Source organism: Cyclospora cayetanensis, unplaced genomic scaffold (assembly GCF_002999335.1).
Source record: "Cyclospora cayetanensis isolate NF1_C8 unplaced genomic scaffold, CcayRef3 CcayRef3_contig_238, whole genome shotgun sequence".
NCBI classification, from domain to species: Eukaryota; Apicomplexa; class Conoidasida; order Eucoccidiorida; family Eimeriidae; genus Cyclospora; species Cyclospora cayetanensis.
The window spans coordinates 18,760-40,940 of record NW_020312190.1 but is presented as its reverse complement, the minus strand read 5'-3'; the positions used below and the strand labels follow the sequence as shown (position 1 = coordinate 40,940).

The 22,181-nt window shown below is 51.4% G+C and overlaps 1 protein-coding gene across 1 annotated transcript; it reads right to left on the bottom strand.

The window, feature by feature from the left end:
- Nucleotides 1–198: 198 nt before the first annotated feature.
- Nucleotides 199–17,004, bottom strand: LOC34624004. Its single transcript, XM_026338175.1, has 13 exons — nt 16,587–17,004; nt 16,146–16,366; nt 15,891–16,024; nt 15,292–15,696; nt 11,131–14,989; nt 10,774–11,024; nt 9,636–10,542; nt 6,297–9,295; nt 5,919–6,191; nt 5,369–5,705; nt 3,010–5,169; nt 2,641–2,837; nt 199–2,428 (listed from the first exon to the last, which is right to left on the bottom strand). Exons 1-13 carry the CDS (start codon nt 17,002–17,004, stop codon nt 199–201), a joined length of 14,391 nt encoding a protein of 4,796 aa, XP_026193960.1.
- Between the last annotated feature and the right edge of the window lie 5,177 nt (nt 17,005–22,181).

Sequence of the window (22,181 nt, the reverse complement as noted above, 5' to 3'; positions counted from 1 at the left end):
CAATGAGCCACGAAGGCTAAGCCGCAGTGGCGTGCTGCAACAGGGGCTCAATACCTCTGGGAAGCTATGGTAAAAGGAATGTGATGATAAGCCAGCAGTCATCTTCCACCAACTCGGTTCCCCATCCAATATATCATTTGCATATCATAGGAACAAAACTTTGCTCATTAACACATCAACAGATTAGCTGCACAAGCATTACTCTGCCCGCACTTTCCGCTTGACAAACCCTTTGCGCCTAAGGATAGCGTCCCTTAACTTGGTCTTCTTTTGATTGACTTTGGCTTGGTTCCGTCTGCGCTTCCGCTGAGCGTGAGCCTGAGGATTCTGCAAAAAAGTTTGCTGCACCTTCAGCTTGCGCATTGCTCGCTTTGCTGAGACGCATTGGCGAGTCTTTGCAAGCAATAGACGGTACGTCTCCTCATGGCCGTTGCTTCTTAGAAGCTGCTCCATCCGGCGAAGCACTGCCGCGCCTCCTGTGGCAACTTCAATAAGCTGCTTAACGGGGGTGAGACCACGGAGAGAGTCCCAAAGACTCGGGCTATCCCCCTTTGATGAAGGGTCCCCAATTAGCTGTTTTCCCGTGTCCCCCTTAAACAACGCCTCGTCATCTAGAAGCTGGGCCAACACGGATTCTGCTGCCATTTCAGTCTGAAGCGTTGAACAGCGATATGCTGCATCGGCAATGTGGCGCAGAACCTCGTGGAGAACAACGCTTAACTGCGACGCTGGTTTTGGTCCTTCGGAGGCGTTCTGGAGCTTTGCGAGGGGCAGCAGTTTCAATAGAGTGCCAAAAAACGTCAGGATTCCCGCAACGCGCACAACGGTTCCTGGAGCAGCGTCCGTCTCCTTTATCCTGCCGCCGCTATAACCGAGGCGGCTCAGGTGTACGCGCAGCCACCGACTCAGTCCTGCAACAAGAAACACCAAGGGATGCAGCTTTGCCACCAACGAGGAAGCATTAGTCTTATCTGTCTCTTCCCGTTCAGAAAATGATACATTCCACGGCAATTTCCGCAAGGAGGGTGATCTAGCGCCTGCTCCTGCTGCAGATGTTTTGGAGCAGTCCTGTGACGCTTCGAGCTGCAATTCGTCCATCACCCACTTTTCCACCTCGTTGGCTTCCACCTCTTCCTCAATATCCTCTTCGTTAATGCCAGATGAAGAGTTGTCTTCATCTGCATCCCCATCTGGTGCGCTGTCTTTAGAAGAGTTCTTTGATTCTATTACGCCAACGAGTGCAGTTGCTCCTGCAGCCTCGGTAACGGGCTGTACTTCTGCATCCTCATCGAAAACCGTATTTGAATCAGTTTGCTCAGTAGAATCATGACAAGAGCCTAGTGGGTCACTAGCTACAGCACTGCAGTAAGCAGTGGCTTCACCCGGGTTACTGTCGCTGACCTCGCCAAGTTGGTGCTCGTCTGCTTCTTTGAGGAGCAATGTGTCCCGCTCCCCCGATTCATCCTTCGCCAGAGACTCCTGCATGCGCTGACCAAAAGTTTTGTTTTCGTGCACTCGAAACTTGAGCCGAATTTCGGTGCGGGGTTTTCGGGTGACAGGCATGAGCTGTGGTACGGTAAAGGCAAGTTGGGCCCATGCGATGAGAGCGGCTACAGCATACGGTCCTGCACGGGGGTGTCTCTCAAGCATGCAATCTTTCCCAAAATGCTGCCCAAGAGTCAATCCCAACTGTGTGAGAGGGGAGGAATGAGCTGCCGAAACAGGTTTATCCTCGGGACACCTACGAACGGCAAGTAATGCCAATATCGGCATTCCGGTTTGCCGCCCAGAAGTAAGTGGAGTCTGCTGCAAATACTGGCCAACGGCTCGCAAAGCCGAGCACCGCACCCATGCATTTTGATGACGTAAAGCAGATCCCGAAAGTTCCGTCCAAATATGTGCTGCGTACAGCCCGGTAACGACTTGCTGTTGCTGCTGCGGTGACATCTGGAGGGTAGTATCGGGGCTGGTACGCCGCTTTTTCGGATTTTCCGTAGGGGGATCCCATAGGTCCAGTGTAGCAATGAAGGCCTCTAAATTCTGCCTTTGTAGCGCCTTAATCTCTGCCTCCTCGGCATCAACACTTAGTGCCGTTGCAAGTGCACGTAGTTTCTCGCACCCAGAGCTCTGCCAAATCTTTGCAGCCTGTGCAAACGATTCTTCCATTAAGGGGAGCCCAGAAGCAGCCATAATCTTTTCAACCACCAAAAGAGTCTTGTAGAGCAAGCGCCAGTCTTCCGACACGTCAGGAAACTGTAGGGGTTGCCGTCCAGATATCAAAAAGGATATACCAGACAGGAGCTCAAGAACTGTTGGAAGGAAGGAGGCCAGGGCATTTTGCGGGACGCCTCTAGACACGTGTGAGAGAAATACACTCAAAAATTCGAGAAGAGCCATCAAATGCTGTGTCCGTGGGAGCAAGAAAACCCTACGCACAAGTTTCATCACAGGATTGAAGAGGAGACGCCATAGGGTCTCATCGTCAAAATACATGAGGTTTCAGGAAACTGGCAGTTACGCAAGGTTCAAGTTCAAAGGGAAAAATGACAGTTCACGACATCATGGCTATACCAGCAGCACTCAAGCGCACGTCCAGCTGCAACACTAGCGTTTATTGGTGAGCAGTTCTGTGTGCCATACTTTGATGTGGTCTGGAGGATACCAAGGAGGCTTGATATGCGATCTTCTTCTACCTCAGTGAGTTTCAACACTTCGCCGACGACCTGCTGCAGCATCGCATAGACCTCGTGGTCTGTTTCTGTGGCCAGGGTTGAGCAGCACGTCAACAACGCAACTTGGGCATAGCGTTCTAGGAAGAGCTCCGCCGGGAAGCGCAGCTGCTCAGACGCACGTGCACAACAAATACGCAGTTAGTGGAAATGCGGCAAAAAATTTGTAGATGCCAGCCTATATTATCAGCCCTCATGACAGCTAGTGATATTTTGTACAAAGGAAAGATCCGCATCTTCCTTTGTTTGTAAATGTTGCTGTCACAGAGCCTCAGCTCACCACTACTTTAAGAAGCGCCCAGATGGCCGCTCTTCTGCCGTAGACGTCCGAAAACTTTTGCTGCTGGAATAAAAAGAAAACGCGCCTCTGCTGGAGCTTCGGCGTCATGGGGAAGTTAAGAAGAAATGAGACGTAAACATCAGCGCAGATGTTTGAGAGTTTTCGACTGAGAGCTGAAGCTGTAGCATGTTGCACCATGACCCGGGCTACGCGGTCAACACACTCGTAAACCAATGGAAGCAGCTCTACCGCTGCTGTAGAGTGTTGCTCTCCCGGAGTAGGCCCATTCTCTACCTCTTTAGCGTCCCTGCGGCGCTTTTTCTGTGCATGGCGCTGCAAGGCCTTTGAATCCATTGTACCTGCAGTCTGCTGAGACTCCTCAATGGCGCGGCGTGCAGCACTACCTGCAAGGTCCTTGTAGTGCTGCAATACCACCCTTTTAAGAAGGAAGAGAGCACAAAGCTGCAGATGGTTGTCCTCCAAAGACGAAGAAATATGCGCCAGGAGCGCTTCCTTTAGGAAGAACTGACCAGCGGCCTGTATCTGTTCTTCCGTCACAGCTAGACTTACACTAAATCCTGAATCTGCTTTAGATGCCCCTGAAACAGCTGCGCCATTTCGATCCTGCCAGCCACGCTGCTGCCGGGTTTGGTATCTCCAAGGTAATATGCGCAGCTGCTCGCGCAAGAGGGACCTAAGAATGTCCCCACCAATGTGCTGTGACGGATTCAATGCAGTGTCCATCCACTTTGCAGCCTGCGGCTGCAGCAGAAGGACAGCTAGGAGCTTGGTAGAGACTGGGAGCAGCTCAGAGCGAGCAGTGTAGCAATGAGCCCCCAATACGCTGGTGCCATTGCCGCAGGAGTGAAAGACCCGCATTGTCAAATACGCCACGAGGGCTCCACGATTGTCAAGACGAGGTAAACGCAACGCCAATAGCTCCAATAAGCAACGGGCCCCCCATGAGACTAGCTTCGTTACCTTGCAACTGAAGCAGCAAACTACCTCCAATGCAAGCTCATCGAGTTCATTTACACACCGCTGCAGAGCCCCATCGTCCATTCCTGTTGCATTAGTATGGGCCGCGTCGCGTAGTGGAGCCGTCCCAAGCTGTCTCTCCCTGTACTTCCTTAGTGGTATTTTAACCGCTCGAAGTGTGAGATGAAGAAGACGCAAGGCTGCTGTTCCTAGCACCGCAGCTCGCGTGGAGAGGTCGAGCCCCCCGCCGCCTGGAGCCGTTTTGTTGCGTGTGGCCTGCGCGAGTGAACGTCCTGTAACTGCTCCAGGCTGTAAGGTGACTCTGCGTTCCATCCTAGTTTGAATCAAAGACACCAGTAACTTCCTGCTGTGTTGAGAAGCCAAGTCTCCTCGATGATAGGACGTAAGTCCTGCTACTGTATCACGCTGAACAAGGAGGTCAATATCTTCTCCTTCCCTTTCTGGCAGCAACAAACGCCGCAGCGCGCAGAGATCCTCCTGGTGGACTGACGACAAGGAGGGTGGCGCCGTAGTTTGCTCGTCGTTGGCTTCCTCTACCCTTGCAGATGTAGCCGCGCTTTCAGACTCCTTCAATTCCCCAGGCGACTGCCTGGACGTGTAGGTCCTGTGAAGAGCTTTTGCATTCTTCTTGCGCTCAAGCAGCAGCAAGTGCTGCCACGCGAGCAAATACAAGGATTCGTCTAGACTGCGCTCGGCCTGCAGAATAGGGTGTAGTAGGGGGAACTGCAGGGTCGCAACTGTGAGGATGAGTAGTTTCTTCGTTGTTCGTAGCTTGCATTCCGGAGATATATATTTGTTTCGGCTCAAGCCGAAAACAAAATGCAAAAGCAAATCTTCCGCGCGGTTGACATACTTGTTCGAGAAGGCCGCGCCTCGATTCCATCCCTCGCCCCTGCAGGAAGAGCCTGTGAGGAGGCCAAGTAAAAATGGAAGCAAGTGTGTGCCAAGACATTCTGCGCTACTCTCCTTTGCCAACAGGAGCATCGTTGGGGGCCCCTTCAGTGTCTGGGCCTCTTCTATCCTCGAACGCTTGCTGCCGTCGTCCGGCGTTACTATGGATGTGTCAACAGGACCTGCTTCCTCTCCCTCTATCTGCACGGATCGCAGCCGGCGGCTTTCCTCTTGCTCTAGAGAATCGGGGTCTGCCACACGGCATATCTCCTGAAAAGCAACAGAAACAACACCCTCTTACGGGTGCATTGGGACGAAGTGTCCCGGTACAACGGCAACATGCCCTTGCTTGACATTACACCATACTCTGCGCGTCTAATACGGCAACTGCTCGCCATGAATTGTCAAAAACCACGCAAAACAGCTGTCTGGCACTGGCACAATTCTAATGAAAGGGACTGTTCCCCACATCTGAAATAAGAGGAAGCAAAAGCGGTACGGATGCCTCAAACCGCTGGATAAAATGTCGGGCATCGATTGTCGTCGCGCCTTCATCCGCTAGAGGCGGAAGCATCTCTGGTTCTGTACTCTTGTCCTGGACGAGTGCATTGAGCATTGCATGCAGCGTGTACAGAAGAACAGGCCGTATGAATCCTTGCTGATTTGCTGCTGCATCCTTTTCATTTTTCGGGCCATTCGTTCGCAGAAGCTCCGTCACGAGGTAAGCAAAGTATGGCCTCCCTAGGTTGACTGCAAGATGTGTCAAAGCCACGCGTGCCTCCCGTCTCGCACTACGCTCACGCGAACTGTTGTAGGAACGACACACACACACAGCTGAAGGGACAGATAAATAAAGTGTTCCATCGAGGGCATCACGCGACAGCATTGCTACGGCTATCTTGGCTGCACGTATGGGCCAAACGGACATCAGCTAGCGAAACAGGCATCAACGGCTTATGCTCTTGTCCTCAGTCAGTGTCTGACTGTTCATTGGAAACTGGCCTTTATGACACACTTACCGAAGAGCGAAGGCAATTGTACGGACAAGCCGGGGAAGCTGCAAGTGGAACTCGTCAGGAGGTAGCATCCGTGCAAGAAGGGCGAGGACAGCCACAAGCTCCGTGCGCACTACGGGATTCTCGTAAGTCTTCCCATCGTGACCGTCCATCTCCTTACCAGGGCCCCTACTGGCCTCCCCTTTCGATGACACGCGCCTGACTTTGTTATCGAATGCAAGCCGATAAAGCAGTGGTATCAGCTCGTTTCGAATGCAGCTTGCGACTTTCTGCTTCCTGAAGCAAGAAAATGGTACAACCGGGGGAGCAGTGCAAACAACTATAAAAGGCCACATGCTTCACCAGCTAGCGAGCAGCGGCCAAGCATTCAGGCTGTCTTACCTCGTCGCTGCACTACAATGAGGCACTTGAACTCCGGTAGCTCCGTCGGTATCGTTGACTTCATATGCAGTGCTTGTCTCTTCGTCCTCGGCCTCCCCCGTAATAGGCATACCTACTGTACCTGCCTGTTTTCGAAAGTGAACCTGATATGATGATTCTGCCCGTTTCAACGGGTCAGAATTTGAAGGAGTAGCACCCCTACCATCCTGCTCCTGATTAACTGCCTGATGCGGCTGGCTGAGCGTTTCATGCACAGCATCGGACAGACCAAAGGGAAAAGCCCTAAGGGTCGATGCAATTGCACGGTGTATGAACGCCTCACGCTGCGGAACTTTTACCAGGAAGGAGACAAGCTGGGTAAGAGTGTGAGTGCAACACTTGAGGGGGAGGAGCCTGCAGCACTTCGTCAGACAGGCCACTCCCTGTTCGGCCATCTGTTGGCTGAATGCCTCCGCGTGTCCTCTGGAATGCCGGGAGGGTACACTTGAAGTTTTGCGTTTCCCTGGGAGACTTCCTAAGTCACTTTCCTGTAAAAGCGCCCAGAGGGCTACTGGCACGCATATGTGCCTCAGCGTATTAGGACAGAGCCGCCGAGCCGCTGCTGCTTTTGAAAGGAGCTGCAGGCCTCGTGCTCTCCTGTGCTTCTGCATGTGCAGCAGCTCGAGCAAAACGTCCCCTCCCTCCTCGCGCTCTGAAGCTTGTTGCTCACCAGCAATGGCCTCTAATCGTGCAGCAGTAGCTGCAGCCACTGCAGCTTGACAAGCCTCTCCACTGGACACCAGCTGTTGCGCACGAGCCACTGCTTCTTCCACCGCAGGAGTCACCTTGGTTGGAGTGAGAAGCGCGTACAGATCCAAATGCAACCGCATATTCCTTTGCTTCTCGTCTGACTCCGAGAAGAACAATGTCGCGGAACCTCTATTTTCTGAAACATTAGACGCTTGTAGGGGAGGCAGCAGGGGACCTGCCGGCCCTAATGTCCTTATAACAGCATCCAATGCTCTTAGGGCCATCCGCTGGACATCCTCCCGAAGGCTTCTTAGCAACAGACGAAGGTGCGGAACGATGAGTCTGGCAAGATGATGCTGCATGCCAACTGCATAAATCCAATCCTCTTCCTGCTCGTCCCTACCTGCTCCCTGTTGTAGCTGGGGGGCAAACTGGGCAGCGGCCCTCCTGGTCACCGCGGCAGACGCTGCGGCCCCAAGCGCAACAGCTGCCTTACGGATGAAGGTCAGTGCGACTTGCTGAAGTGCTAAGTCATCAGAGCAGTCGGACAAAAGATACAGCACATGGTGTAGCAGAGGTTCCAGCGCCGAGGCTGGGATGTACATTCCTGGCCTCGCCTGCCTTTGCGGTTTTATTCCTGATAGATCCTCCGTAGCTGGCGGGCCCTGCAACAGTTCCACTGTAGATGCAGCTGGTTCTCCATTTCCCTCTTCTTCTATCGCTACTTCGAATTGCTCGCCACCTTCCTGCTTTGCCTCTATGCTGCGCACTTCTAGAGGAGTTTGTGGTTCATCACACACTTTGCGGTCTGTGATATCCTGCTGAGGGCACCCTGCAAGGGCTGGAGGGTTCAGGTACTTCTCCACTAAAGCCAAAAGCACTAGAACCTGCATGTCAACGTCTGGCCGATGCTCGTCTGGAGCTGCACCGCCCCCTGCTCTGAGGAGATTCGCGCACACCACCACAAGGGCCACAGAGACACGCCAAGCACTCGCCAGATCGGTGCAACTGGCAAAGACGTCATGTTCGCCATCCTGGAAGAGCAAAGATGGCAGGGCATTCTTGAGAAGGCTACTATTAAGGGCACCTCCTGGGAGTAGCCACGAAAGAGAGGACATTTGCTGCTCGCTGTCTTCTTCCTCCTCGGCACGCCTTGAGTCATCCAGTTCTCTATGCACATATCCGCGGATCCGAATTAAAAGGTCTTCAATTTTTACTTCACAGCCGCATGCAGCAAGTTCTGTTCCAATGAGTACTTCGGAGGCCGCAGCGCGACACTGCAGATCCTCTGCGCTCTCTAGAAGACCACAGCATGAAACGCGTAAGCTATGAAGCAATGCGCGCAACTCGCCCATGTGGTTGCTAGAGCACGAGGTGAAATCGAGGGCCTGCCGCCACCGAGCCACAGCAGGTAAGAGTCCCTGAATGGCTGATAACGTTAACTGCTGCCGGGCCGCTGCACCCCCAGACCTGACTCGTAAGGGCAAGGAAAGAAGCAATAGACGAATTAACTTTGCTGCGGTTGGAACGTGTTCTTCAGGCCAAAAGGGTCGAAGCTCCATTGACTGATGCACCTTAGGTAACAAATGTTGATCAGCACTAGCATATGAAGCAAGGCGAGTAAGAAGTTGCAGTTCCTTGAAGCCTACAAGCAGCGCTCTCTCCCTACGGTTCAGGGACGCCTGTGTAGGCTGATCTAGGGACGGCGCTGCAGCCTCCTCAATTGGGAAAATGCTCTCATCATTTAAATCCACATCTTTGCGAGGTTTCACAATGGCCGCACCACTCCGCGCTCGCAACAGTAGCTCAAGAGAGTGCAGCAAAAGGCCAATATGAGGAAGCAGCACGCACATGCCCTGCTGCTGCTGACGTTCCTGCTGTCGTTGCAGGGCCATGTGAGCCTCTTTGAATGACTTGAGGCATTTTTCCTTGTCTCCTTCATCAAAACTCTGTCCCTCCGCGTCGCTCGCATTTGGGTCGCTCTCCTCCTCGGATGAGGAAGACTGGTAGCCTCTGCGCCGCCGTTTTCGCTCATTCACCTGCTTCATTGCATTAAACTCCCGCCGAGCGACCCGAAGCTCTTCTTCGTGCTGCTCCTTTGTGCGGCCACCGAAGGACAGCAGGAGTGCTGTCTCTACAGCAGCCTCCAGCAACGGTGTGGTGCTGCGCTTGCTTCGCTGCAGATACTGCAGCACGGATGCAGACCCTATGGCCCCTAAGAGAGTGGGCAATGCCTGTGGAAGAACTTGTTCATACAGCACGAAGTATTCCTGAAGTAGACAAACAGATATTTTGATGGCACCCAGAGTTTGGCACCACCAATAGATGAAGAATGCACATCTACACATGTACAACTGCAACATGTATCAAAACCATCCTCAGAAGGCCACGAGCACATCCTCTAGTTGTGCCCATGTCAGTTTGTACCAAGGTGCTAAGGGAAACGCAAGCGGCACATTTCAACCTATCTGACGATGGTGCTCTCGCTAAGAAGCCTCCACTGTGTGTTCACTTTCTGTAGCTACATAACGATCAGCAGTGCGTCCAACAAGAGCCTGTGCAGGGACGGGTGTCGGCAAATGTGGTGAACAACAGGAATTTCTAGCTTACTGCTTGACATGCCCACGAAGCTACAAAGCGAACAACCGCAGGACTTTTGTCATGACCTTTCACATCCGTCGCATGACCTGCTGCCCCCGTCTCCACCGCCGCAGAAAGAAGCAATTGCAAGGCTGGCCCCACAGGTGTCAGCAACACCTTCCAGGTATCAACAAAACCTGGGAAAGATGTAAAAAGCTGATGCAACACATCTACTGCTATACGTATGCAATGTTTCTTGTGACGTGCACTGCCTGTGACTTGCACACTACTACCAACCTCCGCGGCACCTTCAACGGCAGAAACCAAACTTTGCTGATCTTCGACAGGTTCACCCATCATAGAAGGTTTAGGCACTTTTACGTCTTGGGTGCTGTGCTCGTCCTCAACTTCTGCCATCTGCAGTTCTCCGGTACTTTTATTTCCCAGTTCCACAGGGACAAGATGGCGCAATACTTCCGCGAAAAGAAGCACCAGATAAGGTGCTACTGGTCGTAGAACGAGCCGCTGCATCTGCACTAGGTGCTGGAGAGACTTGAGTAAACCATGTAGCTGGGTACACGATGCAGGCTGGAGAATTTGGTCAGAGAGTGCCAGATTTACTGTAAGTTGGTCTGATCGGTGATCCCCTTGTTCATGCATTAGAGTAGACCCAGCAGCTCCCCTGGTTTGCGCTCTGCGACTGTGCCAACAAATAAAATCCACTAACGCACGTTCCTTTTCCATGCCATCGAGGGGCTTCAGGTTAGTTGGGCATTGTGGTAACCCTCCGGATGTGCTAGTTGTCGGGAGTGGTGTTAGTCGTATCAACCGCAATGTCAGCACCGCTACTATCAATGTAATCTCCGTTTCCTCGAGGCTGCTCAACAGACCAAAGATCCTTCGCCGACTTGCCATAACAGCTCCTGAAGCCCGCCCCCTAAGTACCACAGGAGACAACGAATCGTAGGACAACTAATGGTGCACTGCAAACCAACTCGTGCGCCCTCATTCAAGCCTCTAACTAGAGCGTCAAATGAAATAGAGCATTATCCTGGGTGGGCTACAAACGCGGAGGACTGAAGGACATCCCATTTGGCAACTATCAGGAGAGCTACGATAGACAATTAGCGGCCCCGTACTACTTCTGTTGTTGTAACGTCGAGCTTACATTTTCCCTTGCGTCTTGCTTAAAAGAAGGCGCACGATTAGCGGAAGCATAAATGTGCGGTGCTCAGGAAGCAACACGATATCGTCTTTAGTCTCCATTGAAGGCTGCAGAAGTTGACTCTCTGCATCATCTTTTCCAAGAACGAGTCGCAGTAGACCGGACGGCACCCCGCCCTTGTCTTGGATCGACTGCTCCAGTACCGTTAAATACGGCTTCAAAATTTGCTGCAGCTCTCTACACAGCGTCAAAGTCTGCGCAGGACAGCACAACACCAAGTGGACCAATATGTTTCTCCAATGCTTGCTCGGCCTCGTGCCGGGAGTAAACAGTGCACAACAGCCTCGGCAATACGCTCACCCGGAGCACAAGGATCTGAAGGGTGGCGTCTCGCACGCCAATTAGCCGCTGGGCACAGACCACTAAGAACTTATACCAAAGGGCTTCAATCTCCTTAGTCCGCGCGTCCGCCACGTAGTCTTCCGCGATATGTAGGCCTAACAAGCGCTGTCCAACGACAGGAAGGTATAATTCTCCGTGCACAAGGATGGCTCGGATGACGTCCTGTGCCCGTGGGATCAGGCTCTGTGTAGCATGAAGGGCCGTGCATCCCGACCGATTAGTATCCTCGGTCCAAGCGCTGAAGCCCCCGCTAGGCTCTACCTGTTCCGTTGCGCCAGAGCTACCCATACTGCCTTCTACTTCGCTCTCCTCAGTCTGCTCAATGCCATCAGAGGATCGAGTTAGCCCCGCCGCAATGTGCAATCCGTAGACTAGAAGAAATCGGAGAGCGTCTTGCGCAAAGTGGCGTCTCCATACTGCTGCTGTTTGTGGACAGTTTTCCTGTGGCTCAGTAGTCTCCGAGGGTTGCACATCAACTGCTTGACTGTGCTTCGTTTGCTGCTGGCCTACGCGTGGACAGGCGCAGCTGCCCCAGCGAGTGCCAATGAACTGCAAAATACGCAGCAGATGCGAATGCCTCTCAAGGGCTGTTGTCTCCTCTTTAAATGACTCCTTCACACAGGCACTATGCCACACATTCTCAACGCATTCTTGACAGCTGCCGAGAGCACCAGAAACAGCACCTTGCTGCTGGCTGCAACGTTGAGTACAGTCGCTGGGCTGCTCCTGCTTTTGATGGAGTTGCCATAGAGCCCTATGTGTCTCCGACACAACCAGGGACCAGATAAAGGAAAGCGCCAAATTCCTTTGCTGGTGCTCTGGAGGGACAGAATGATCCTTCAGTCTAGAGGATGAGCCACAGGCATCGCCAGCTAAGGTAGACTGGGATTTAGGAGGAACGCAGTCGTGAAATGCTTCAAGGCAATCGGAGATGGCCAGTACCACTTCCGGCCACACAGTCGCGAACTTGACGGAAAGGCCTCCAAGCAATACTCGATATGCGAGGTGCAACAACAGCAGGAGACCGCTGCAATGCTGACCCTGATCTTCCCGTGCTGCTGCTGCTTCCGCCGAAACTATCTTCTCCTGGATGAAGCACACCTCCTTAGCACACGCGTGAAGCAGTTGTACCTTTTGGCGTTCTGTATCTAAATCAACTTCAAGCTCCTCAAAGGCCTCAAGTCGTTCTAGAAGGCTTCCCACAACGGCGTTCGCTTCTTCGGCGGTCGAGACAATTGACTGCATCCTGCAGGCTCTATATGAAGATGCGCTACAGCATGCGCATGACAAAAGCATCTTTGGATCACACCCGCGGATAAAGCGCAAAGACCATAAACGCAGATTATGCGATCCAGATGATAGATTCGGCAACAGTGCTTTAACCGCCAACATACAGAAGCCACGTTGATGCCATTGCTGCTGCTGTGAGACCCTTCCTTCAATAGGGGCATATGCTCTAAGGAGTTTCAACGACAGGGTAATGCTCTTTAAAAGTGCCGGGCTTGTGATAAGAGCGTTTGGCCTTGTGAAGTCCCTCCTACGGGATGAAAGACATCCTCCCGACGTAGTAAGCGTGGACACCAGGAAAGCCAGCAAACATTCTACCCATTGTTCTTCAGTAGCCAAGGTGGAAGGCGAATGCCGTTCGTTGGAGGAAATGTCCCCACAAACTGGACCAGTACCAGCATCTAAATGCCCACATGCCCCTTCAATTTCCGCACTCGAAAGGGGCGCCAGCATCGTGGCAGAGGCTCCAGCGCAGTCACAGTGAAGCGGGGAGACTGCATTGGTTGAAGTAGTGCATGCAGCGGCTACTTCTCTTACGCGTCGTACACAGCTTTGTACTACCGAATCCGGGGGACCAGGACAATAAAGAGCCTCCTTTTCGTTGTGGCCAACCATGAGTCGAGGCAGGGCGAGGAACGTGAGAAAGCTACGGCTGAACAGGAGAATCAACCCCTCTAGATATTTGGCACACTCCTGTTTCGGAGATAATAACTGGGCTGCCTCGAGGATAAGACAAAGGAGCTTCTGCTGTTGTGTTTGCAGCTGGACGGCTGCTGCAGTGGCCTCAACTGAGAGCTTTATTCTAGCTGAAGGTTCCACAGCTTCACCGTCTGCGTAAAGAAGCATCTTTTGAAGGCCCCATAACCACTTAAGCCCCGCAAATGCTCGAACAAGGGACTCCTCCAGGTTCGCAGGAGCTACAGCTCCCTCCAGCTTGCCGGCAGATGTCCGAATATATTCAAGATAGGCGACCAAGGAAGCTTCAAGATATTGTAGCTCTAGGCAGGTCCCTTTCAAACAACTGTGTAGGTGAATGGGTAGCAAGAGCCGAATGGCTGCTGTAGTCGTGCCTGTTCCCAACGCAACGCCCTTTCTCCCGAAAGACTTCATAATCACCGCAAGCAAACAACTCGCTGCTGTCCATCTCCAATAAGAGACCTTTACAAGAAGTGGCTCGATGGTGACCCCCCCTGTCATTAAAGAGACGCAATTCGTAATCGGGACTGCTTCAGGACCCCCGCCAACGGCACTGCGCAGTGACCATGGCTGGCCTGCAAGAAATTCAATTGCATATCTAAGACAAAGAGAGGCAAAACCATCCACGGGGCCAGGGAGGAGCAGAAGCATCTGCAAACTGCAGCAAGTTATTTCTGCCATTCGCTCGACTAGAGCGCTGCGCCACAAGTCTTCATCTAGCAGCTGTGTTTCTCGCTTCAGCATTAGCTGCTGCCGCTGGTAGCGCTGAACAACCAGAACAGCTTGTAGAAGATGCTGTAACGGATTGCCCTTCAAAGTCACTGCATTGGTGTAGCTGACCGGGAGAGCCCTCCAGGCACACACACAGAGCCGTAGGAGACTGCACGGCAACAACAGTGCAACAGCTGCGGATGCTGTCCACTCCGACTTTCGACAAGGCGTCCTCAGCAGCGGCTGCAACAATGACGGCACCAATGGTTCTTGCTGCTGTGCATCAGATGCTCCTACAACTACTGGTTCAACTTTACCCGCCTGTGGGGTCCCCAAAGAGATTACACACAACGGCTGTACGGCCTCCAGGAGGCTTTGAATATAGTCATCAAAGCTTCCAGAGCTCCTCTGGCTCCCTGCAAACCAGGAAGCTGCTGCATCCGACAATATGCAACAGCCAAGGAGCATGGGTGCAGGGATACATCGGCGACCGCATGGTTCCTCTGTCGCAGCGCGACAAGGCAGCAGCCCCTCCTCTCCCATGAAATACGGGAAGTAAGACAATGGACGAAAAGGATGAAGAGTGAAGAAGGGGGATACTGAAGAGGTCAACAAGTACAATGCCTCGTTGGGATATTCGTCACGCTGCTCGTGATCTGCAATATCATCCTGCCCTTGCTCTGACAGCAGCGATTCACGCACTGCCGCATGCGCTGCAGCGGCAAGAAAGCGGAGCACTATGCGTTGCAGGGCAACAGATGACGGGCTTCCCGTCGAAACTACATGTTGGCGTGCCTCCTCCAGGTAAAGGCGGACGGATTCGGCTTGGGCCAAGTAGACTAGCCGACCGCACACCTTGCTGCTGCCGCAGCTACTGCTGCTATTGCTGGTGCTGCCGTTGTTCTCTGCCTGTACTTCAGAGAGCTCTATATTCAAAGGCGGTGGCTCGTAGGCTGTGCCGGACCCGGGAAGAGTATATCGCTGCCTTATAAGCACGTTGGCAATGAGGAAGCACGAAAGGCCTTCAAAGCTACTCGAAAATGTTTCCTTCAATCCCCGAATAGCCTCAAAGAAGATGCGAGACGCCGTGGCAGCAAACAACTTGAGATACCGAGCAGGCACTCTGCAGAGCGGCGCCCCACAGCAGAGCACTGGAGGATTTATAGTTAGACAAAGTCAGCGCACGAAAACACATATCAGTGCAGGTCTCACTATGGGCCAGAAATATAGGCAATGCGAATGCCGTAAAGAATAACTCGAATAGAGCTATGCAAAACAGGCAACTAGCGTTGCAGAGTATGTTTTTGCATTTACATCCAAAAGCCAACCAGCAAGCATGTAAATCCTCCAAGAGCGTATGGGTACTCTGCAAAGCCTACGAACAGTTTTAGAAGCCTATCTGTTACTACAGATTGTGATACTTACAGTGAAAAGTACTTCACAACAGATGTGGCACAATGATAGAAGGCATCCTCTTCTCGTGCAGCCCTCCGTAATACCGTGGCAACTGCCTGAGCGGTCAAAAGGGAGCTGCTTGAAATCTTTGGTTCAACATGTTGCTGCTGCTTCTGCAGACGGCTGGGCCGCCGCTGGAACGCCCGTGAAGGGTTCCTCTTTTGACGCGGCTCCTGAACCCTGCGTGTTTGAGGATGGCGTTCCTGTCCCTCGGGTTGATGTTGGTGCTGGTTTGAGTGCGGCTGCTGCGCTTTATCTTCCGATGCTTGTTGTTTGTGCTTCTGAGCTGCAGCCACAGGGGGGGTATGCAGGAGGAGGGGCAGCATGATATCCAGGAAGTCATCCATGTTTGCTAAAATGTACTTATGGAGGTACCTGCGGAAAAAATATGCAACCCTCACCTAAAGTTAATTATAAACACCCAATTAAGCATTTCTTAGCGGACGTGAAAGAAAGGCAAGAAACCCCACTTGACCTATTTTAGCAACGATTCTTATGTGTCGCTCGCTGTTTGCATCAATTCACGGCAAGCCCATGGAGTTATATTTAAGCAGCTACATGATGCAAACCTGAAGATTTGAGAAAGACACGTAAAGAGCTGCTGGATCCCGGTAGCATCGTGCCTATCTTCCAAGTCGAAAAGGAGAAGGTGCAGCGCTTCAACCGTACACTGGAAGTGGTCAAGAAACTTCCATCGGAGATCCTAGAGAAAGTCACAAACGTAGAGAGCAGTATGATATTTAGATATGGAAAGAAACAGTCGCATAGACATGCAGGCAAAGAGTAGAATAAAGAAGCAATTGTACAGAAGGGTATTAGCGTACCTTTACAAGTGCTGGGATGAGCTGCAGCCCAACGCTGTACGTGGCATCACTCCTCAGATGCAGCAGCAATTCCTGTATGATACTGTCATGCTGCAGCACTAGCAAAGGCAATGATGGTGCTGAACTACTTAGGTGTGTCAGCAGCTGGCGTGCTTCTCCACGAGCCTCAACGCCCTGTAGGAAGTGAGCAACGAGGCGCGAGAAGCTGCTCTCTTGGGTTTCTGTGCACACCACAACTCAGAGAAAGAAGCCGGGAGCAAATGTTGCTCTACTATATTAAACTGTGACGCAACATTCTGCTGGCAACAAGAGAGAGCAGGGCACGTGTGCTGCGACCTGCTCTCAGTTCAAGATGAGAAGCAGAGAGACGCGCAGCAGGATGAGGTCCATGCAAATGTTTACTGGAGAGACAAATGAAGAAAAGCAGCAATAGTCGCTTACCGATCTGTTTCTGTTGCTTCTCTTTTTCCTGCTCAGCCTCCTCGGCCCTTACTCTCTTCCAGCGATGGCGCTCAGCCCTCTCATGAACATCGATAACATCCAACGCTGAGAGATGGCGGCCGCCAGAGGGGCCGTGCTGCAATTGATGCTGTAGCTGCTGCCGAAACGTTTGGAACACATACATTCCGCTGACCGCATCTCTCACCTTACAACCACCACCGCTGTGCGCTTCGCGAGAAGCCACAAATTCGACAATAGAGTTGCCTTCCGGATCATCAGGTGCTCCAGTCGAAGGAAGCCCGTGCATGCTGGCATTACAAACCGGTGGATTTACTCTTGACATTGCAACTCCCCCTCCATTCAGGGCCTGAGGCCTCTCAGGATCCCTGGGGGAGCCCGAGTCTCGAGGGGCCCCCATCTCTCCATGAGGATTTGTGCTTCCGGCCCACTCCGGGAGGGCCCCCTGCCTCTGATCCGATAGAATAATACTCCTGGAAAGTTGATAACGTCAGCGCATAACATATCGCCCGAACGACAACACTACATTGGACGTTCAGGCCCCACGGGCTACTGTCAATGTCCACCCGAGTACATACACGGCCTTCTCTGCGCCCTCCAGTCAGCCTCACACGATCCTAATGATGAATGCGTGAGGCGTAAAGGATCAGGAAATGAATCAGACTGCAGGTATAGAAGCCGCATGAATCACGCTGGCAGGCGCTGGTGTGGGGCGGCATAGAGCGCCCACACTGTAGTGCCGTTATTGGTCACATACGAAATTTACGATACGCCGTTAAATTAACTCAATCCTAAGTTCTTATTGACCGCTTAACATGCAAAGAAGCAGAGGGAGAGTAACATGCGCCCATCCACGGGGGTGCTGGAGCGTGGGCCTCAAATATCCTACGGCCCGCTGGCTTAATCTCTAGCTGTGCAACTATGAGCTGTCGAAACGATATCTGCTAGCTCTCCGTCGATATACTAGATCTTTTGATATGGACCTCCAATGACTTTCCCCTCTTCTACCCCCGTGAGCTATCTTAAGAGACCCAAACCACAGGTCTCAGTCCAGCACGGTTCGGGATTTGTGACCAAACTGTGATAACGAGCATTATGACTCTAATGAAGCACTTCAAAGCTTACCCATGAAAGCTTTGTTTTTGCAATGTCATATTTGAAGGCTATCTGATAGGAAAAGCCACGCACTGACGTCGCGTTTCCCTGATCCGTCAATTATGTATTCACTGAAGTACCACCTCAATGGTAATTGGTAACTTTAGAATATTGTTGGCAGACCTCTCGCGGTCGTAACTATGGCTTGCCTCCTGCCAGAGCGAGCTCTTTGTATGGTTTTGCCGGAAGTTTCCTTGTGTGGCATATCTTTCCTTCTATGGGGGGAAACAGCCAGCACCGCTCAACGGCAAAACACATGAGGCTCGAAAGAGGCCTTTAAGATTTAGTTTCTAGAGACCATGGGAATGCAGGCTTCCGTCCGTTTTGTTAGCGTTGAGCTCCTCAAGATGTCCAAAGCAAGTTTAAATATGCGGGCCCTCATTACCATAGTGTTTTTAGCCCTTTAACTACACCTTTTCAGGATGAAAATGAACGGCAATACATCAAACTTGGTGCATCAATATGCATTTGAGTTGACATATCCCTCTCAAGGACTCGTAACTTCTTAAGATAGAGTCATCTGGTTTGTCACCATCTAGTTCCAGTCGCCATCTTGTACTACTCGTAGCATTTGGGCTCGCGCTAAGAAAGCCAGAGACGTTGAAGATTCTCAGGCGCTTTAAGATATTCCAGTCTATGTGAGCCTTCTGATAAAGCTTAAGCTCCCCGTCACTCGGATAGTTTTCCGAGTGCCATGTGGAGTTGTTATTTTCCACATTCACTTGAATAAAATTACATGGACCTCGCAGCCTTTTTCCAAAAAAATTCGACTGCTTACAATTATGGAAGTATGGCTTGAGAAATATCAAAATATCGTGCAACCAGACTCGGCCGAATACATCGTGGCATTCCCTTCTAGAGCATGCAACTGCGTAGCGCTCCACCTGATGGCCAGGGGTTTCAATTAGAGGGCCATTATACGGCAAGCATAGTCAGACGATAGTAACGGTTGGACGGAATACGAGAACTCAATAAAGTAAAGGCAAGCTTGGACAAAATGCGCCCCATACTACGCTTCAGGCGAGCCCGCCCTAACCCCACAAAACCAGTACAGGGTGGCCTGGACTCGACTGCACCCTCGAGAATAGCTGTTATAGTAGAACGGCCAATAACGGCATGAAGATAGGAACACAGGCTGGAAGATGATAGCTGGGTATTTTGAACCCTCCCTAGAAGCGTTTTCCTCTTAAACGAAATGTGGCGCAGCGCGAGTCCATATGCATGGCCTGTTGAGTTTTGCCCTTTCAATGATTATCCCCTACTTTATGGAAGGAAGGAAAGAATGCATTGTCAGTTCAAATGTTAGCTTAATAAAGAGTCATACACAACGTCTATATATACAACAGGAACTTTGGTCCTTTACTACGAGCTGTTTGGCAGGCCACTGTAGCGTTCCATTAAGGGTTTGAGTAAGGAAATCCTCTGTCTAAAGCCCGTTAGAAGTTTAAAAATGGTAATCCAGTCTCCGTAATAAGAAACTCGTTCCTCTCCTTGTCGCTTCCGAGAGAGCTCCAGCATGAGGGAAGAGGGACAACGTATTTGCGTGCTGTCGCATGCTGACAGCACCCCGAGCATATGCACGCAGTTACACAGTGGCAAGGTAGAGCAGATGCTGACAACTTTCAGCCCTAGATTTGAATCAAGTCCGAGAAAAATAGTAGATACGACCAGTCAATTCAAAAACAACCATTTGTGGACACATAATTAGTGTAGGAGAAAGTGATGAAGCGCAGCCAGCCCAGATATAATCACCAACGCATATACTGGATATTTTAGCCCTAGGTTGGGCACTCATAGGCTAGGGCATGGATATCAGTCCAAGCACTCAGTTCATCGAGCAATAAACTCGCAAGATTCCTCGAATCTAGCATTGTAGCGCGTTAGCATACATACCAGAACACTTTTACTAAGAGCTAGTAGGAAACGGACTGGATAGTTGGTCTGCTTGTGTATTCAGTCTAACTCAGACTAACCTTAGCTCTACGCAGAAATAACCAAGTGCACCAGATGCTATGAGCAACTAGCTGTTAATGGTCTGAGTGCCTGCAGCGCGCTGCGTGCACCGTAGCTGCTTCCTTGCCCCCGTGTCGGGAGCTCTGAGGGCCGCGAGCAAGGGAGGGCGGGAGCATTCTCAGACACGCTCAGTAGCCCGCTACTACGTTTGTATCGAGTTCCGAGTCGAATGTCTCCCCTAAAAAACCTTAGATGGAGCCCCACAGCTAATAGTATCACATGACTTTGCACATCAGTTCCCCACTGACCCGCTGGCTCTCGATGCAATGGGATGTGAGGTTTTCGAAAAAAACGGTTGCCTGGCCCCAAAGATTTTATTTCGCACTTGGTTATCTTGTATTTCCTTGTCAGCACTCAGGGGGAAATTGTTCCTTGCACGGGAAGCTGACGGTGGAGTAACACGCGTTGGCGCAGCAAAAGCCGGCCTGCAAGCTGATGTGATTAAAGTAGCTTCACTGCTGGCATAAAGCCACGGCTTATCAGCCAACAACAAGTTCTCGATAAGGCGTCTCCTACGAGAAAGAAAAATATGATGGCCTCCAGAATAGGCGATTCCTCAAAGAATTTATTAGCCCGTTTTGGAACCTACCTCGCTGTGGCCCCTAGATGAAGAGAAACGAGATTTCCTTGTGGCAAGTCTATTTCAAGGATAATCACTGCAAGGATGGCTCCATTAATGTAGAGGAAGTAGTCTGCCTGCAGGTATTGTTAGACCTCGAGCTTTTGTACAAGTCCTGACTTATCGGCGTATGCCAAGCTCAGCTGAGCACTGAGCCTTGGAAGAATTGAAAGACCTGAAGCAGGGGCTTCTGGCAGTATACCTTTATATCCAGATATGTGAAGCGTTTACTTGTTAATGTAAAAACATAGCCCACCAGCTGATTTAGCCGTTTCTTTGAGGTCTATAGTGACAGGCCAGGCGGTTGCAAGATGGGCAGCGGCGTAATGATGACAACCGACAGCTGTGGCTGCAATAATGGACTATCTTAGGCTTAAGAAGATGAGCACAGAGCCTACACCTTCTGAAAAACAAAAGGTAAGGGAATTCGGAACTTCCGGAGAGACCAGGGCACTGCCAACCGGCACCATCCTACAGCCTACGATGAACAGGAAAGGAACGCCAGAGGGAACCCGCTTTCGTAAGTAGCCCAAGACAGACCCCAGTAAGCCAACGGAATCTGCTGTGGAAAATGTGCTTATTTTATTATGAACTGGAAGCTCATGCAAAAAGCCAAACTGCTTGGGAGACGGGACTGTTCCCAGTGGAAGCAGGGTGCTTGGCACGGAAAACGCCAAGCCTCCCTTGCAGACTGGTGTAATGAAGGTGTTTACAGAGGACGGCGTCGCAGTCGGTGTGTCGCAAAGGTTAACTTTTGCGCACTCTCTGTACTGGTTAACAATCGATAGCATTAGTTGACACTGAATGTGAAGTGGATCTATGATGTGAGGAGACGGTGCACTGTCTAAGACACAGCTTTCGCTGAGAGCCGGCAGGAAACAGAGCTCGAAAGGGCTAAGGCAATCAAGCGTTATTTTTATATGGGTCCGGTCATCATGGTCCTTATACCAATTATCGGACGGGTGCACCCTGACCTTTGCCTGGGTATGCGATTCGTGACCCAATGAAAGGCGGCCCCGCTAACACAGCATCACTGTATAAATTAGTATACTAGGGAGCCCTAGGAAGGCGCGACTGGTAATTTCATTAAGCAATGCTCATTATGTGTATTGTGAGTACAGTAGAATATAGTCTGTACCTCAACAAGGTGAGGCAAAGTCTTCGTGCGGCTGGTTAGGCAGCGCAGTAATACAAGGCATTCCAGAGCACGCACTTTGTCTTGCTCGCTCTACCAGTGGTATTGTTTTCTGGCATTTAATTGTCTATCCAGCCGAAGGGCACTGGGAGTTGGTAAATATAAGATTTTAGTTTGCGGATTCGCTAAATAATGACGAGCTGCGAGCAGGATGACCACCTGTTGGTCGTCCATCGCATCGTCAGCTTCCAGCTCTGTACCCCAGTATCGAATCTCCGCACATCCAGAAAAGGCTACGCGGCAAGCAGAAAACATTTTGAAAGACGGCAAACCGCACAGATTCACGAGAACTTTTTAGCGGAACCGGGCGTTGGTGCCGAGAAAGGAGGGGAGGTGTTGCACGTAGGGCAACCTAATGAGCCCCACCTGGATACGAGTGAAACAGAAGGTCCCACTGCCTCATATTAGCAAATCAGGTAGACCTACTCGCCGACCGACATTCCAATTGATATTTTCATTCATAGACACCTTCATAGAAATCCTCATTTGCCATATGGCAGGAGCAAACGGCGTTCCGCACTTATAGTTGCAGACATGACCATACCTGTATGTCGGTCGAATTTGTTGATGCCCAAGCTGAGCTGTAACACTGAGT

Excerpts from the sequence above, each read along its gene's own strand:
- LOC34624004 (XM_026338175.1), bottom strand. The coding sequence starts at position 17,004 with ATGGGGGCCCCTCGAGACTCGGGCTCCCCCAGGGATCCTGAGAGGCCT. Across the intron at positions 9,296-9,635 it reads CTTCGTGGGCATGTCAAGCA|GAATACTTCGTGCTGTATGA; the intron begins GTAAGCTAGAAA and ends TGTCTACTTCAG. Across the intron at positions 5,170-5,368 it reads TGCTTCCTCTTATTTCAGAT|GAGATATGCCGTGTGGCAGA; the intron begins GTGGGGAACAGT and ends GTTGCTTTTCAG.